The 15,428-nt window shown below is 44.5% G+C and overlaps 2 protein-coding genes across 8 annotated transcripts in view; both read left to right on the forward strand.

Moving 5' to 3' along the window:
• Positions 1 to 14,887, forward strand: part of AAK1 (AP2 associated kinase 1) — an 89,408-nt gene extending 74,521 nt beyond the window's left edge. For 4 of the 7 annotated variants that reach the window (XM_084499688.1, XM_084499689.1, XM_084499690.1 and 1 more), the window contains one exon: positions 8,645 to 14,887. In XM_084499688.1, the coding sequence (XP_084355814.1) occupies positions 8,645 to 9,795 (1,151 nt within the window). In that variant the 3' untranslated portion in view covers positions 9,796 to 14,887. Of the gene's footprint in view, positions 1 to 690; positions 2,852 to 8,644 lie in introns of those variants that run through there. The other 3 variants (XM_084499692.1, XM_084499694.1, XM_084499696.1) reach the window with 2 other exon arrangements.
• Positions 1 to 15,428, forward strand: part of NFU1 (NFU1 iron-sulfur cluster scaffold) — a 53,578-nt gene that overhangs the window by 22,709 nt on the left and 15,441 nt on the right. The gene's annotated exons all lie outside the window — the stretch shown is intronic.

The raw sequence follows: 15,428 nt of genomic DNA on the forward strand, positions 1-15,428 counted from the left end.
CTAGCATAGGCTTAAAATGCATTACAGAGCTCCCTTTATCTGGTTTTGGTTTTTAGTTTGGTAGAACTTTTTTGACTTCCCTAACTACCATTTTCATTTACAGCATGAGTATACTGTACAGCTGCTCTGCATCTAATGCTAGCTTCCAAAGACTGGTGCTTATCAGAAAAAGTTCTGTGATACTAAACTCTGCTCCTGCATATAGAGGAGATTTCTACCAAAGTTGGGCCAAGATAGGCTACTTTGAATAAAGAACAGAATCTCTCTCTTGAGAAAGCTCAACTCTCCCTACAGTGGATGGAAACTCAAAGATGCTTTTAAAACAGCAACTAATTTTTAACATGTTAAACATTGAACAGTCCGTTCCATTGGTTGTGGGAGTACTTAAAATTGTTTTATAGTCCTTTAGTAATGACTGAATTCTGCAGCTTGGATGTAGAGATTTCTGTTGGCACAGAAGCTGCTGCGATGTTTTTCCATGCAAGTCTAGCAAGCTGGGTTTGGAGGGGAGGGAGAGGGTGGAAGAGTGAGCAAAGGAAAAGTTGCTATCATGATGCAAGTAATGAGAAGAGCTTGAGCGGGTTTTCTGTTTTGCTTTGACTTTTTTTCTTGCTTGCTCTTGAACATCTGAAACTGTCGTGTGTGTGTGTGTCCTGTTCAATACTGAATTCCTATCTCTCACACTTTCAGGTGGGCATTCTAGAAACAACAGTGGAAGCTCTGAGTCCAGTCTTCCCAACATAGCCAGGTCTTTACTGCTGGTGGATCAGCTCATAGACCTGTAGCAGTGACACAGTAGCAGACGCAGTTTCTGTAACGTACCTAATCCTCCGTTTTCATTTCCAGAGGAGTTACCTTCAGTTGTGGTTCTTTTGGTTTTTGTTCTTTTCCTTAATTAAAAGAAAAACAAATCTGCCAACAAGAGACAGTCACCCATATTTCTCCCTGTCTTCCCATGCCCCACAAAAGATTCTGTCTCAGTTCTCCAGGTAGTCCTCTCTAAAGCTGGTGAAAACCTGCTGTGGTTCCTTCTGCACCTGTTTCTGCTAGCCCATGTCTAAAGAGAGCACCGTCATTAGCCACCCTGCTGAGATGTACACATAGCATCATGGAAAGCCTAACTATAAATGATTTAGATAATCGTAGCTGATATACGATCCCTGCATACAACAGACTCCTTTCTCCATATAGTAGTGTGTAAACAACTGTTTCAATCTTTTGAGTTTGTGTTTCTGAGTTTGTTTTTTGCTTTCCTTTTTTTTTTCCTAATTTTCTGATGAATGGGCAGGAGGAAGGGGACGAGTGAAATTGGTAGGGACGTCCCTCTCCTGCAGAATACAGGTTAGGAGAGCTGATGTTTCTAAATTGCCAGTATATGCTTCAGAGGAGGAAAAAGCACTGAATTCTCCTGAAGTAGTCATGCTTAGTACCTCTGGTGATGGTGCATATGAAAAGAGTTTTCTGGACTGCCCCCAGCTAATTGTTCGCTGTTTAACAATCCTGCTTATGAATGAACTGTGCTTCCGTGGGATGGGGGTGGGGGGGAGCTCAAAAAAAAAAAAAAAGCCACCAGATTGTTAATGCTGCAAAAATCACCCTAAGTTAAATATAACAAGATTTTGAACCAAATATGTGTGAGTATGGCTGTGATTAGCTTTTTGTTGACCTTTTTTAGGCTGAAAAGGGCATTGTGGCAACAGCAGATGTATTTTCTGTGACTATTTCTGTGTTTGACTGGCAAAAAAAAAATCCCCCCCAACCTACTGTAAATTGTGTACGAAACAAATTGTCCTACAGTCGTTTGTCTACTTCAATCCTGGTTTTAGTCAAGCATCTGGTATCTGTTCTGGGTTCCCTGTTTTCTCTTGTAACTGCATATAGTGCAAACCAGTTAAGTATGGAACCTTTTCCTTTCGGTAGACAAAGATTACTGTGGACTTTATTCCACTCTTCAGTCTTTGTAGATCAAGCATGCACTTGGTTCAGGTGGTTTGAAATAAGTGCTGCTACAATTTGATGGGTTTTACATTTTCTTTTTCCCTTTACATGCTTAGTTTGTCAGCTAGCTGGATACGCTAAACTTGTTTTCATTGGTTTATGATCATGAAGTCCGGAATTTCTATCTTGTATTTGAAAGCTCTTTCTGAACAGAAGGACTCTTCCTCTGTAGTGGAATAATTAATAGCTTACACTGCTAACCTTGTGTATGTGTATGTAGCTGTATTAGTAAAAGTGCAGTTTCCCATGTGCGGAAGTATGAACGACTGAAATATGTATGTACTGACCTCTCGCTAAGACGGAAAGAAATCAAAGTTCATGACTACTCTTTTCCTATCTCCAGTCTCTCCACTATTCCCTCACCCCAATGCTTAGGTTAACAAATTCTGTAAATAGAATTGCCATCAATTGTGTCTGCTCTACATTACTCTTCTTTTAAAACCTACACTTAATAATAAAAGTATTGCTTAAGTGTGTTGTATCATTACATGTGTATACTGCACTTTCCGAGAGAAGCTTTACATGAGAACTATGGAAATGACCTTAGTAAAATTGTGGATAGAACTTTATTATTTTTTTGTTTTATATTCCTAAAGCACAGGCAAGCTGGACTGGAAACATGAAGACGCTATAGATAGAAAGTTATTGTATAGTCAGATACTGAGAATATATGAAAAGAGAATGGATTTTAAAAAGTAACCATCTACTGTATATTAGAAACAAAGATTTCTGTGAATTAAAGTACTTTTAAAGAATGTTTAAGATTTTAAATGGCACTTGTTCAAGGGTTCTGGAAAAATTATAAATGCACTGGGTTGTTAATAATGCTATTAAATAAGCAGATGTGAATGTTCATTTTATTGCTTTTTCAAGTAGCCATTCATGGATCTGGGTGGGAAACACAATACAATGAAAGCATACATTTTTAGAGATGTCTGTTACCTAGATGTACTTCATCAGAGAAGACACTCCGCCTACGTGCTAAGTGAATGAAAAAATGCAAGGAATGTGAAATGAATGGGTGGATATGTGTGATTAATTTGAAGCTCTCCAAAAAATGTGATTGTCCTAGAGGCAGGAGGTTAGTATTTGTGTGCTGCCCAAAAGTTGAGGAGTTTGTGTGAAAGCTGCTACTGTGAAGGAACAAATTGAACTTTCATCCAGTATCCACATGGAAGAAGTTTGGTACCCAGCATTCCTGAAATTGTGTCAGAATGGTTCTCATATAGCTATGGCTGCAACCTCATTTGAAGCCATTAGAGGTGTTTCCTGTCTCCTTTGGAGGGTCAGATGTTGTTAAGTAACATAATATATACATGCAGACAGCAAACTTGCAGCAGAATGATTTTCTTCCCTGCCTGGTGTGTGCTGTTTATATATGCCAGGATGACAGAGGAGCCCTTTTGCCCTAGTAGGCGTGAGCTTGTATTGTTCTGGGTATTGATTATTTTGATGTATCCTGGTACTTCAGATGCAACCACAGTACACAAAGCAACTTCGTTTCAACTCAAGGCTGTGCTTTGGGTGCAAGAATAAATTCTGCTTTTGGGGTGATGAGATGTTAAAAGCAATAGCTAGAACTTAGATGTCAGTTCTTGCTGACTCTGAGTGGTCTTGGGTCTCAAACTGCTCCTGCCTTTCAAACTCTTCCCCAGTTATTTAACTGGATTAGGACAAGTGTGTCACCCACAATTCAGAGATCAGCAAATTCATGTCATGTCTGATGATCCACTGTCAGGTGCAGCCATCCCATAGCCAGGTGGCTATGGCTTCCTGAATTCTGGCTGTCCAAGTGTTCACTGGGTTCCTTGGAACTTGGTCAAGTACGAGGTTACTGAAGGATTGGCAAGTGCTGCAGGAGCTGTGCGACCTGAAAACTTGGGTGTGCTGGCAAAGGCTGAGAGATGTGTGGAAAAGCTGTGGCATGGGTGGCTTTTTGTGGCAGATCTGCATCTAAAAATTGTTTTCAGAGGAAGACTTCTCTTAAGAGCATGATGATGTCTATATTCCTGTTTGGAAGATCTCAAGAGGTCCTGTCCCCAGTGTATTCTTCAGTCTGAAACCTCACAGGGTATTGCCTCATGTGACTTTCCAAAACCACCTTATTTGAAAAGTGGTTTCTTTTTTCTTTTTTTTCCTTTAAAATCATGTTATTAAAATGAAAGCTCAAATGCAATTCAGGCCAAAGACAGTTGAGCAAGTTTCAGGGGCAAATGCAAGAAGTGGAGCATATAGGCCTCGGACCACAGAAAATGTCATCAAGCTGCGTGCTGCACGAGTGTTTGAAGTGTGAACATGTATGTGCACCTGTCTGTATAAAATAAGTTATCTTCTTTGTTGGCCAATACAGTTTGCAGTTCAAGAACTTGTATAGGTACCAGTCAGAGCTGGTAGGACCTGGCACAGATGTGGGGGAAGAGTGAATGTACCATGGGGGAGTGCTCCAATGCATGAGGCTTATCAGTCCACTCAGCTACCAGTAGTCGGGTGAGAATTTCCCCTGTGACTTCTTTGAGGTGTGGGCACTGCACATTAACTACGACAGGTAATATGGACTTGGGAGGTCGGGGCAGGTGGGGAGGGAGCAGTGGGGTGATTTTAGCAGTGTAGTAGACTTCTGTACCCAAGGGAAGTTCTGCTCTGGAGAGAGCTGTGCCTATGCACAGGAATGCAGACTCCATGCATGGCACCAAACCTCCTCGTTGCTCCTTGGGTGGGCTGCTTTGCTGGGTGGGTGTAAGGACATCAGTGATCTGCAAGGCTTGTGCCCTCCACAGGGGGGAGTTTAACCTCTAGAAACTCGCCTGCATCTTAAAGATGACTTGAATATGTAATGCTTGGCTTGTACAAATGAGGGTGAAAACCCAAAAGATGATGTTAGTCTCCAGTCGGTTGGTCTAGTTCATGACCTGATGGAATAGTGTGTGCAGTTTGTGCCTTCAACACCTACTCTATCTCATTTTGCACAGTGCAAACAACTGTGCAAGTGTGCCAAAACTAGATCATTAAATTCCTCATCTTCTGGAAATGAAGCACCCTGAAGATGGTCCCACTGTGATGTGCAGTGACTTGGGGAAAAACCATTTTGCTGCCTGAATTGGCCAGCGACATGGGAAGGGTGATGCCGACCTTCAGTGTCCTGCTTTGATGTCTGCTAACTTGAAAGCCCTGTGTGGGGTGGCCCTGTGGTGACTGTTCTGCCTCTTTGCAGGCCCTTTAAAAGGGAGAGTAATTCCCATCAGTTACTTCAGTACCTTGCCATGTCTGTGTACTGTTTTCTGTGAAAGACAGGAACCATGTGTGTCAGTGCTGTATCTCAAGGGTAAACAGTGTCTTCAAGTTGTTAACTGCGTGTAAAATTACAACCCATTCTTTGTGGTGTTTTGCAAGCAGTGGTAATCTGGAAGCCGGAGTTGCTCTGTGTTCCCCACCTCAGAAGGCAGGGTGTGTTCCTGGTGTACTGAGCCAGAGGTACTTTTATGATTTGAATTCTCCCATAGTAACAAAAACTTCCTTAGAAAGGGAGCCTGAGTATAATTGAGTATTTATTTATTTATTCATTCATTCAGATAATTGCTTTGTATCTGACCCTGGAATAAAAGCAATTACATACAAATGTTCAGGGGTAGAAACAAATGTCATCGGTAAGCATAAGCATCTGTAAAGACTTCATGGAGTAAGGTATGTGCTATAAAACTGAAGCCTTAATTGATGAAATAAGAGCTGCTTCCCAGTGAAATACCTTGCAGATCCCAGGAGTCCTGGGAAGGAGGGGACAAAAGATGTGGCTGCTGTCCGGCTTGACGCAGGAGGCAGTCAGCAATCGCTGCCTCTGCAGGAGCAGCATCCCTTTAGCATGAAGGGGTTGTGGGTGCTGTGTGGGTTGGTTCCAGCAGCCGTCTGCCTGTATCTTTCCAGGCCTCTTGCATAGCATGCCTCTGGTGCGAACAGGAGCCCAGCTGGCTCAGAGAAGGGCCAGAGCTTCAAACAGAAAAGCACTTTATGAAATTTACGAATTTGCCCTTTACAGTCGCACTGTTAACACCTCATGGGGCAGCCATTTCTCTCCTTTGCTGTAACACCAAACAAAACTGCCCAACCTTTTAATGTGGAGCAGCCCCTCAAGTGCTTCATTCTCGATCATCTGTGATTGCAGACCTGCACACCCATCCATTGGTGCTGGCCAACATAAATTCTGTCATCCTAAAGGCTGCGAACCTCCAGGAGTTCAGCTGTGCAGGTTGTAGCTATGGCTGCTTATGGGAATCCCCCAACTTTTTCTTGTTTAAATGTCGGGTTAGCACTAACAAAGGGGTTTATGTTTTGTTTTGTTTTGTCTGATTGGACATTTTCGTGCCTGAGCATAGCTCAGGCCTTTTAACATACAAGATTATTGACTGCAAGAGGTCTAAGCCATGGTCTGGTCAGTCACACACCCAGCTGCAGTGAAATGCTCCATGATGTTATCTTCTCTCTAGTGATGCTGCCATAGCTCCTCCTGAGACTATAACTTTGCCTTTTGCTTTTCTTGGTGAAGCAAAATGAAGGAAAGCAAGAACGGGGATATGGGGGGAAGCTGCCTGAGATGAGTTACCCCGAGGTGGTGTCTGGAAACCAGTCTGCCTTCTTTGGTGTCAGAAAAATACAATGTCAGGGTGTAGATGGTGCTCCTCTCCATCAGTAAGTTGCCAAGGTTCTCTGGTAACCTACTAGATTTTAACATTGCTGTACCAATTTTCATTGGTTTTAAATTAGCATGTACCCTAGTCTCTTTGCTGTGTTGTCTAGCAACTTCAAGTGAAACCAGCTCCTAATTGAAGGCCAGAACGAGTTACTACTTAAACATCACTTCATTTTTTCCCTTGAGTAATTTGTAACTCCTGTACTGGCATTAGCAAAGGAGAAAATTGCTTCAAAAAAAAAAAAAAAAAAAAAAAAAAACCTCTCTCCACCAACTAGGGCTTATATCCTGTCAGCCTTTCTCTTAACTCTGTCCCAAATGTCATCACTTGCATGAACATAGACACAACTCAGGCGTGTAAGTCTTTAAAAAGAAAATTCTTGTTTGTGCTCTTCTTGTGAAAACTGGGTTGGTTTTCATTGGCATAATACTCGCTATGGTAAATACGTTTTTGCTTTTCCTGTTTTCCTCTATGCTCTGTCTCAATGAGGACTGGGTAATTCAGAGGTGTTTGCACAGTGTGGCAACTGGTCTTGGTTTGCTTCCACCTGTATTCTTGAAATCTCACAATAATACCTGGTAAAATACATAACCAGCCTCCTGGAAGAAAACACAACCACGCACATATCATTCCTGTAATCTAACAGATTAGTATCTAAGGTGAAATCATTGCTGACAACATGGGTTTCAGGAAAGATAGATAGTATTTTTGTAGAGCAACATAAAATGTTCACATATCTACACTGTCTTTATTTAGCAGTGTAATGTATCGCAGTGAATAGTTTCCCAATAAATAACAATTTTGATGCCTAATGAATGAGTACTGTGTCTTTAATTAAGAAATGGCTGAGAACGGGTTAACTTGCATACATCTACAGACTGTCAAGAAGCGCCTTGCAGCCTATGATGGCTGTGTAAGTTCAAACCATTAATCTGGGCAGAGTTTGGACATGGTAAAGCTATTTTGTCACCACGGGGGTGGTTGGGTAGTACCTTGCTTTTCCATCGGTCAGTGGACACCAAACCACCTTCCCCCCCACCCCGCCCCACCTGTTCTTCCTGCGATTCCTACTGCTTAGTTCTCATATGCCTTTTTCCTGTCCTTTTGCTAACATGAGTCCAATGACATACTCCTAACCTGCCAATAGTTCTCTGAAGGTAAGATATCTTCTGTTCTGTCTGTTGTGAGTCATAAGGCAAAACCAACCCAATCTTGGGCTCCTGTAACTGGAGAAGAGCAGTTCTGCAAGCCTCTCCCTGCATTGCCCTGTTAAACCAATGCAGAACCAAGCCAGATTGCTATAGTTATGTTAGACATTTCATTTGAAATCATGGTATGGATTGTTTAAAATCACTTGTCTTGCAGTAGTTTAAAATAATGCTGCTATAGTTACCAGAATTCATTAAAAGCTACAGGCTGACATTTAGCAGATTGCAAGGCATCCCTGCATATTTTACATGCCTGAGTGTGATTCCATGTATCTGTGGGATGGCTCACAGAAAGAGAGGCTATGCCAAGCCATACATCTGTTTATAGGGCACTCCTAAGGTGATAAGCAGCAGTGCTGAATAAAATGACGAGAACAGTTTACTGAAGCTTCACCCAGGCAGCAGGGCTACAAAGTGCAAACCTCTCTGATGGTCATGGTTGTGGGTGGCACAGAAACCTCTGTGAGTGGTGCTGAGTGTGCCCATTTGTCTGTCAAACATCATCCATCTCCTGAAGACTTGTACTTGTGGTGTCCCTGAGTCGTGAGACAGTGCTGAGTTGTGTCAGCTTGTGTGCGGTAAATACCCTCCCTGGCATTTTTACTTTCTTTTATTTACCCTCCTTCTCATTTTCCATGTGTGGTGGTGGTTTAAATCTGAACTTCATGACATTTCTTGTGTAATAAGAACTTACACTCATTCTTATGACTAAAGAGATATAGCTTGTTGAGTAACACTCTTCTTTTGCATTTTTAGGTCTGCAGAGGGATCCAGCCCTATTTCCAGTTGTAGCTCTTGATCTCTGTAAAGGACCTTCTGGCAGTGATGGACTTGCTTTGTACAAAGGTCAGTCTGAGATGCTAGAGGTGAAAACCCAGCACAACTCAGAGGCAGACTACTTAGCAAGAGATGGTCCTTCAAGCAACAGCTCCTTCTACAGCAGTGAAGGAGAGGGGACAGACCATGAAGGAGATATTTTGGATTGTAGTGGATCCAGGCCTTTACTGATGGATTCAGAAGAGGAGGAGGAAACCTGCAAGCTGGGCCCAGGGTTCCTGCAAGCTGGACACAGGGAAAGACGGGAGGCTTCCAAAGATGCCCACTCTCAATCTTCCCAGGCCAGAGCAGGGGAGATGCCATTCCCTGCCTTCCAGTCGCACTCTGGGGAAGTTTTTAATGAACCAGATGTTTTTGCCACGGCTCCATTCCGAAGCTCGAGAAAAGTGCCTGATGAGGTGGATGTCTTTACCAAAGCTCCTTTCATTTCCAAGAGCAATTTGGCTCACAGGCATCCAGAAGAAGCAGATGTGTTTCTGAGAGCCCCTTTCACAAAAAAGAAAAGCATGGAAGAGTTGACTTCTCATAGCATGCCTAAGGAACCATTCACACCTCCTGTTTTCCTAAGTCAAGCAGGCGATGTCCAACACAGAGCCAGCCCTATGTTCCAAGGCCTGGATACAGCATTTCATGGGTCCACGGCCTCGGCAAGACCTCAGTATCCCTCTGCAGGCTTTACTCAGCCGACCAATCTTCCTCCTTCTGTAAGAGCGGTGGAGGCCCAGGAGAACATCCCTTCTAAAGGTGTGCAACCCGACCACAGCGGCATGCCCAGTGAGAGGAACCAAGGACAAGTGCTCCCACAGGAAGCCATCCTGGGCTCCATGGTTAACAAGCCTTTCCGTCCACAATCCTTGTCAAAATACTCCCGTCACTACAGTCCAGAAGATGGGCAAGGTCTTGAAGTCAAACCCATAGCTGCTTACAAAGTGGTTTCTCAGACCAACAGACAGGCAATAGCAGGATCTGTATCTGTTGCCCCCCTGTCTTCCAGGACTACGGAACTGCCTGATGGGGATCCTTTTGCTTCAGCACCCTTTCCTTCCAAAGCAGGAAAGCAAAAGCCTTAATCTGCTGTGAGCTGGGAGGTGTGCTTCCTGTAGAACACCTCTCATGGGACCTTGAACCTCTTAGTTGAATTGAATGACATAGCAATATATATATATATTATTATTATTTGGTCAGAACTCTATTTGCAGTGATACATAGTTGAACCATTTTAAGTTATGTTAGCTAATCTGAATGCCTGGCTCTCAGGATCTCCATATCCTTTTCGATTGCTTCTTACCTTCCTCCTCTCACTGCCTTCCATGCCACCCCCAGGTATTTTTAGATGCTTTTCCAAAACTGTAATATTCCATACTTTCTGGCTGGGAAAAGACGTTATAAGATGAATTAGAAGGCTTATTAATTACAGAGCAAGTCAAGCAGGACTGGCTCATGCTCTGGCAAATAAGTGATTTCGCATGTTGAAGGGTTATTGGGACTCCGTTCCCAGCAGTGGGGGCTTCTGGAGGACAGCAAGGTGACACATTCTGCTGCTGGTAGCACTGGCAAGCTTGGCAGCTGAGGCTCCAGGGTCATTCGCTCATGTACAGTGCGTGTTTGTAGGTTTTTATGCACAACAGGCAATGTCTAGCACCAGGTCTATGCAGTGCAGAGGTGAGCAGAACAGTGGCAGCGTGTGTGCAGCACCCCTTGTGGCAGCACTGCCATGTGCAGAGCACAGTGTGTCAGTGCCCAGAGCAGTCGGGAGGAGGACTCAGTGCCTTCCACTGCTTGTCTTTCAAATGCTCGAGAATTGAAACTTCAGCGTAGCAATCTGTCAGGCTGCTACCATTGCTGTTACTAGGAAAATCAAAATATCAAGCAAAACTTTGACATGCATGTATCTTGTCTGGTTTATGCCAAAGTGTAGGACCCAGAAATTTGCTTTTGTTGTTGTGAAGGAGAGAGCTATGCATTAACACAGTATTAAAAATAAGCCTGATGGAAAAGTTTATTATGGAAATAACCTGACAGATGTCCTGATCTGCATACCTCATTTGGTGTAATTCTGCATTGGGTGCAATCCGGTTAGACTGATATATGCTAGCAGAGAACTTGACTCTAGATTCATCAGTTCTGCTTTTTGTTTTCTTATCAATCAAGATGAACCCAAACAAAATCTACTCACTCTTCTCTGGTAACATTTGCTCTACTTCAGAAATCTTGTGCTTCCTACCGTATTCCCAAAGAGAAAGACATCTTCTCCCTGTTTGTTCTGCCATTGATGTAGTGAATCCCAATATGGTGTTTGGTGGGAAGATAGTCCAAAAGGTTTACTCCAGCTGTTTGTCACCTGCTGGCCACTAGGCAGAAATAAAGTAGACTTTGCTTCCCTCTTTTCACAATAATACAAGGCAGAGATAAGAGCGAAACCTCCTGCCTTGGTCTTTGCAAAGTGCCTGTTGCATTGCTTGTCTTGGCCCTGCTATTTCTGGCCAGCAGCAGCTATATATTTGTAAGTGTTGTCTGGTTTCAAAACATGCAGGTGTGGGGGCTCTTTAGGCTCGCAGTCACTCATGCCTCTGTAGTGCAGTGGTCTTACATCCTAACAGGTGCTGATGCTGCAGAATGTCTCCCAAGAACAATCTCCAGTTGTTTTGTTTGCAAGGGCTTCCTCATTGACTCCAGGAGTTTCTGCCAAGCCTCTCAAAAGCCTTGCAGTGACCATTTCCCAAGTGAATTTGATCCTTATCCTGTAAGCTGGAGCCTTGCACAAAGGATAAATGACAGATGGCCTTTGGGGCTCTCTCACAAGTGCCTTTGAGCTTTTGTGGGGGAGTTGTTGGAGCTGGCTGCTGAGGTAGTTTGCCGTGGCCAGGACCTGCTGCGAGTGGAGCAGGTTTCTGTCATGCCCTCTTCCTGATGTGCTTGTACTCAGAGAGAAGATTCAGGACTACTGTCCCACTAGGGAAGAGAAGGGATGATGTAACTCCTTGTAATGTGCTGGAGTCACACCAGCGAAAGCTGCTGCAGCCAAATTCAGTCTAGTTTTTTTTTTGGGAGGGGGAAGACACTGCCTCCATCCATAGTGTTGGCTGATGTCCAGATAATAAACATTAAAGTAACTCAGCGAGCTTGTTACAGATGCACGTGAAGACTGCTCAAACAAAGCAGAGCACATGAACAGGAACACAGTTCAGGTCTCTGGTGAATTTTCAGCCCTGCAGTAAGGAGAGGGTGGATGGAAAAGTCTGGAGCACCAGGAGATGACAAAGCATGTGCAGATAGGAGTTACCGACTGCTCTGCATTCCGCATCCCCTCCCTAGTCTCAGTTCCCTTCCAAAACCTACAGTTGTAAGCAATAAACCAAATGTTACTGCAGGGAGCATTCAGCATTGGGTTTGCCTGGAAGACAGAGAGAAAAAGTGGGACTGAGGTGTTGAAAGCCCTGGGGAGGGGAGGGACAGCTCTTGGAGGCATGGAGGCTGTGTGCAGCTGGATCTCCTGCCTTGTTCTGCTGCATAGCACCAGTGTGCTGCTGCAGGTGTGTTCTTCCTGTGCTCCTCACCGCCTCTGGGAGATAAAGTGCTGCAAAGAAATTTCTGGGTTTCCCTTAAGACCTTTAGTGAAGCCGAAGTTGTACTTTATTGCATTTTGTTGTCATTGAGTTTTCTGTTCAAATACATACCCGAGAGTGATTGACCATGCAGGTTGTTGCTGGATTGGATCAGTGAGAGATGCCAAGGAGGACCGTGATATCAAACTGTGAAATGCAGGGGATACCAAGAAGGCTAAGCATGAGGGTGTAGATTTGTTTCAGCACACGGCTGTGCCGTGGCCATGCACGTGGCCAGCAGGCTGAATTTGGCCTTAAGGTGTTAAATTCACTCGGGAAGCCAACAGAAGGAAGGTCAGGGCTTGGCAGTGTAGGGATGGATCTGTGCACTCAGGATATGCTTTGCTGGAGTAAGCAGGTACCACATATAAATAAGATGTGGGCTCAAGGTATTACCTCTGTTAACTGGATTCATGTTCTCCTTCCTTTCTTTCTTTTTTTTTTTTTTTTTTACTTGAAAAGTTGCTTTTGGATAATTCTGTGAAACTTCTTACGATACCACATCCAGGTGTCGCTTAACAAAAGAAAAAAAAAAACTCTTGTGTGCTCACATCAGTGAGGCGGAGGTGAGCCCTGTATCGTTCAGACCTCTCTGTCCTGCACTGCTGGCCATGGGAGGATGGGGAGTGTGCAGAGGTGCAGCTGGGTGCGAGGGCTCACCGGCAGCATGGGCTCAGGTTGGGTCAGGCTGAATTTCCAGTTAGCATTTTGGCAGCTTCTGTTCCTCAAGCACTTTACACAGAGCAAGCTAACCATGCCCCAGAAACTCATGATCCTGCCGGCATGCATCTAGTGCTTAAATGGTTTAAAAATATGTTGGGGCGATGGGGGGAGAGCTTGTTTGAATCTATGTGTGTGACCTGTGAAGGAATAGGACTTCTGGTTGCAGTCAGAAAATTGAATTTCAATACCAGTTAGTCTGATACCATTCTAGTTTCCAGCCTGTATTCCTCCTAATCCTGCATGGCCAGTACTGCAGCTTCAGCGTGATGTATTGTAAGTGGAAATTTCACTTCCTTATTTTGTGAAGCTGCAGTTTCTAATGATCATGGAGTAATAGTGCTTGTAGCTTTCTTTGTCACCTAGCTGGTGATGTTAATGCAGTAAGACTGGTATGGCCTCAATGCAACATTTTAAAGTCAATTTTCTGAACAGAACCACTGGTTTCACCTTTTTTAAAGCTGTAGTAAATTCTGCCAGCTGCCCTGGGTCTCCTGGGAGACCTCATGGCCAGAAGGATGCAGTTACCGCTTCAGTCCTGTGACAATCTTCGACGTGGTTCATATCCATTGCCAACTTAACTTGAATGCACTTAGAAACATAGCGCTTCAAAGCAAGTAAGCAGAGTTTCTGCATGAAAAAAAGGGGGGGGGGGAGGGGGGAGAAAAGAAAAGGCAACAGGCTTTGCTCTCTGTGCCTCTTTGATGCAACATTTGCACAAGTGCACATACCGGGACCAGCCACCCCAGGGTTCGCCTGCTGCAGTATTTTTGGGCCTTCTCCCCATCTCTCATCTCGGCACTAGTCATGTGTGGTGTTCAGTTTACAATCTTAGTCTCTTGAAGCCAGCGCACACTCAATCTGTACTGCACGGTATGCATGCAGCACATCAGTGATGTTAAGCTCGTGACAGCAAACCCGCATGAGCAATCATGATGCGCGCTGCCTGGAGCGCATCTTCAGAGTGACTTAATCAGGCAAGACAGAGCGCGATCTGTTTAATTGCTGAACTCTCAATCACTCCAAAGTGGTAATCGGTTACTTTAACTCAGCTTCCACCAAAGACTCTTGTGTTGGGGAGTTGATTTTTATTTTTTTTTCTCACGGTGTTAATTTAAGGCCTTTCAGTACACCAAAAGACTCCAAAGCATTTTTAGAGCAGGTATCGTGACAGTGAAATCTTGTTCCAGTCCTGAAATGCATTCCTGAAACCCGATCAGCTGTGTTTGAGTTTCTAAAAATAAGCCCCAGCCTGTAGTTTCCATTGTGCATAGGGTGAAGGTTGTCACACATGGCTAGAAAAGCCCCCCTGAGAAGTGGGAAGGATGGTTGTGATCTGGCAATGTGCTGGTCCCCAGTCCTGACCATACTCTCTCCTGCAGCAAGGGAGAGTGAGCTGCTTGCAAGCACAGGGAGGGCAGGGGGCTTTCTGTGTCCGTGTGGTCGGTGCTGGGAGCTTGATGCAGGAAAGCGTCAGGGGTTGCAACTGGTTGAGCATCTCCGCACACCACATCCAGCAGTGCAAGCAACTCCTATTGTCAGTGGATGAGCGTTGTCTCCACGTGGAGCAGGAAGCTGAAGCTGCAGGTGTTTGTGGCCTCTGCTGACTGTGACGAGCAATCTCTGTGACTTACGTTGCAAGAGTAGTATTCCGCTTGAACCACGTTGTTATTAAAGTGATTCGTAGCGGTCTTGGAAATACCTCTGACTTGCAGATTGGTGGAGTCGAGTGTTGCACTCCAGGTGTGATCGTCTGTGTTTCCGGTAATCATTATGAAGAAATATTCAAGTTGTAAACTTTATGTACATTCTATTAAAACTGTACCTGATTACAATACCTTGTCTCTCCTGTGCCTTCTTCTCCTCCCTCCATGCAAAATATTTTTGCTAGATACAAAGACTCATTTTTAATGAGTTCTTCCTGCTAAGGTATTGAACTCTGTCCTGGCTCTACTATTTTATCCAGCAGTTGCAAAGTCAAACTGATCTTTTAAACTGAGGATATTCCAGCTTAATGGGGGCCTTCATGGCCAGGGCAACGCTGTAGTGGCACAGAGCTGTCGAGCCCCCTGCAGACACAGGAGCTGCTGCAAGGGAGGATGCGCAACAAACCCATGCCCGAAGAGGATGCGCTGCACAAGAGTGGAGGGGTCGGTGAGCCGTGGCTGACGTGCTGCACAGGTCGTCCCGAGCCATTCGCGTGTGCTGTGGGAGGCGTGAGGGGGCTGGAAATGGGTTTTGGCAAAGCACAGGGAAAGCGTGCTCGCTGTGAGCTCTGCAGCGTGCCAAGGTACAGTGAATCCAGCCAATGCAACAAGGAATCGCTGAAAGGAAGAGCTGGAAGTTTGTTCAAGGAACATTGGTGGGACTTTAGGTTG

This window comes from Aythya ferina (assembly GCF_964211825.1).
Source record: "Aythya ferina genome assembly, chromosome: 27".
NCBI lineage: Eukaryota > Metazoa > Chordata > Aves > Anseriformes > Anatidae > Aythya > Aythya ferina.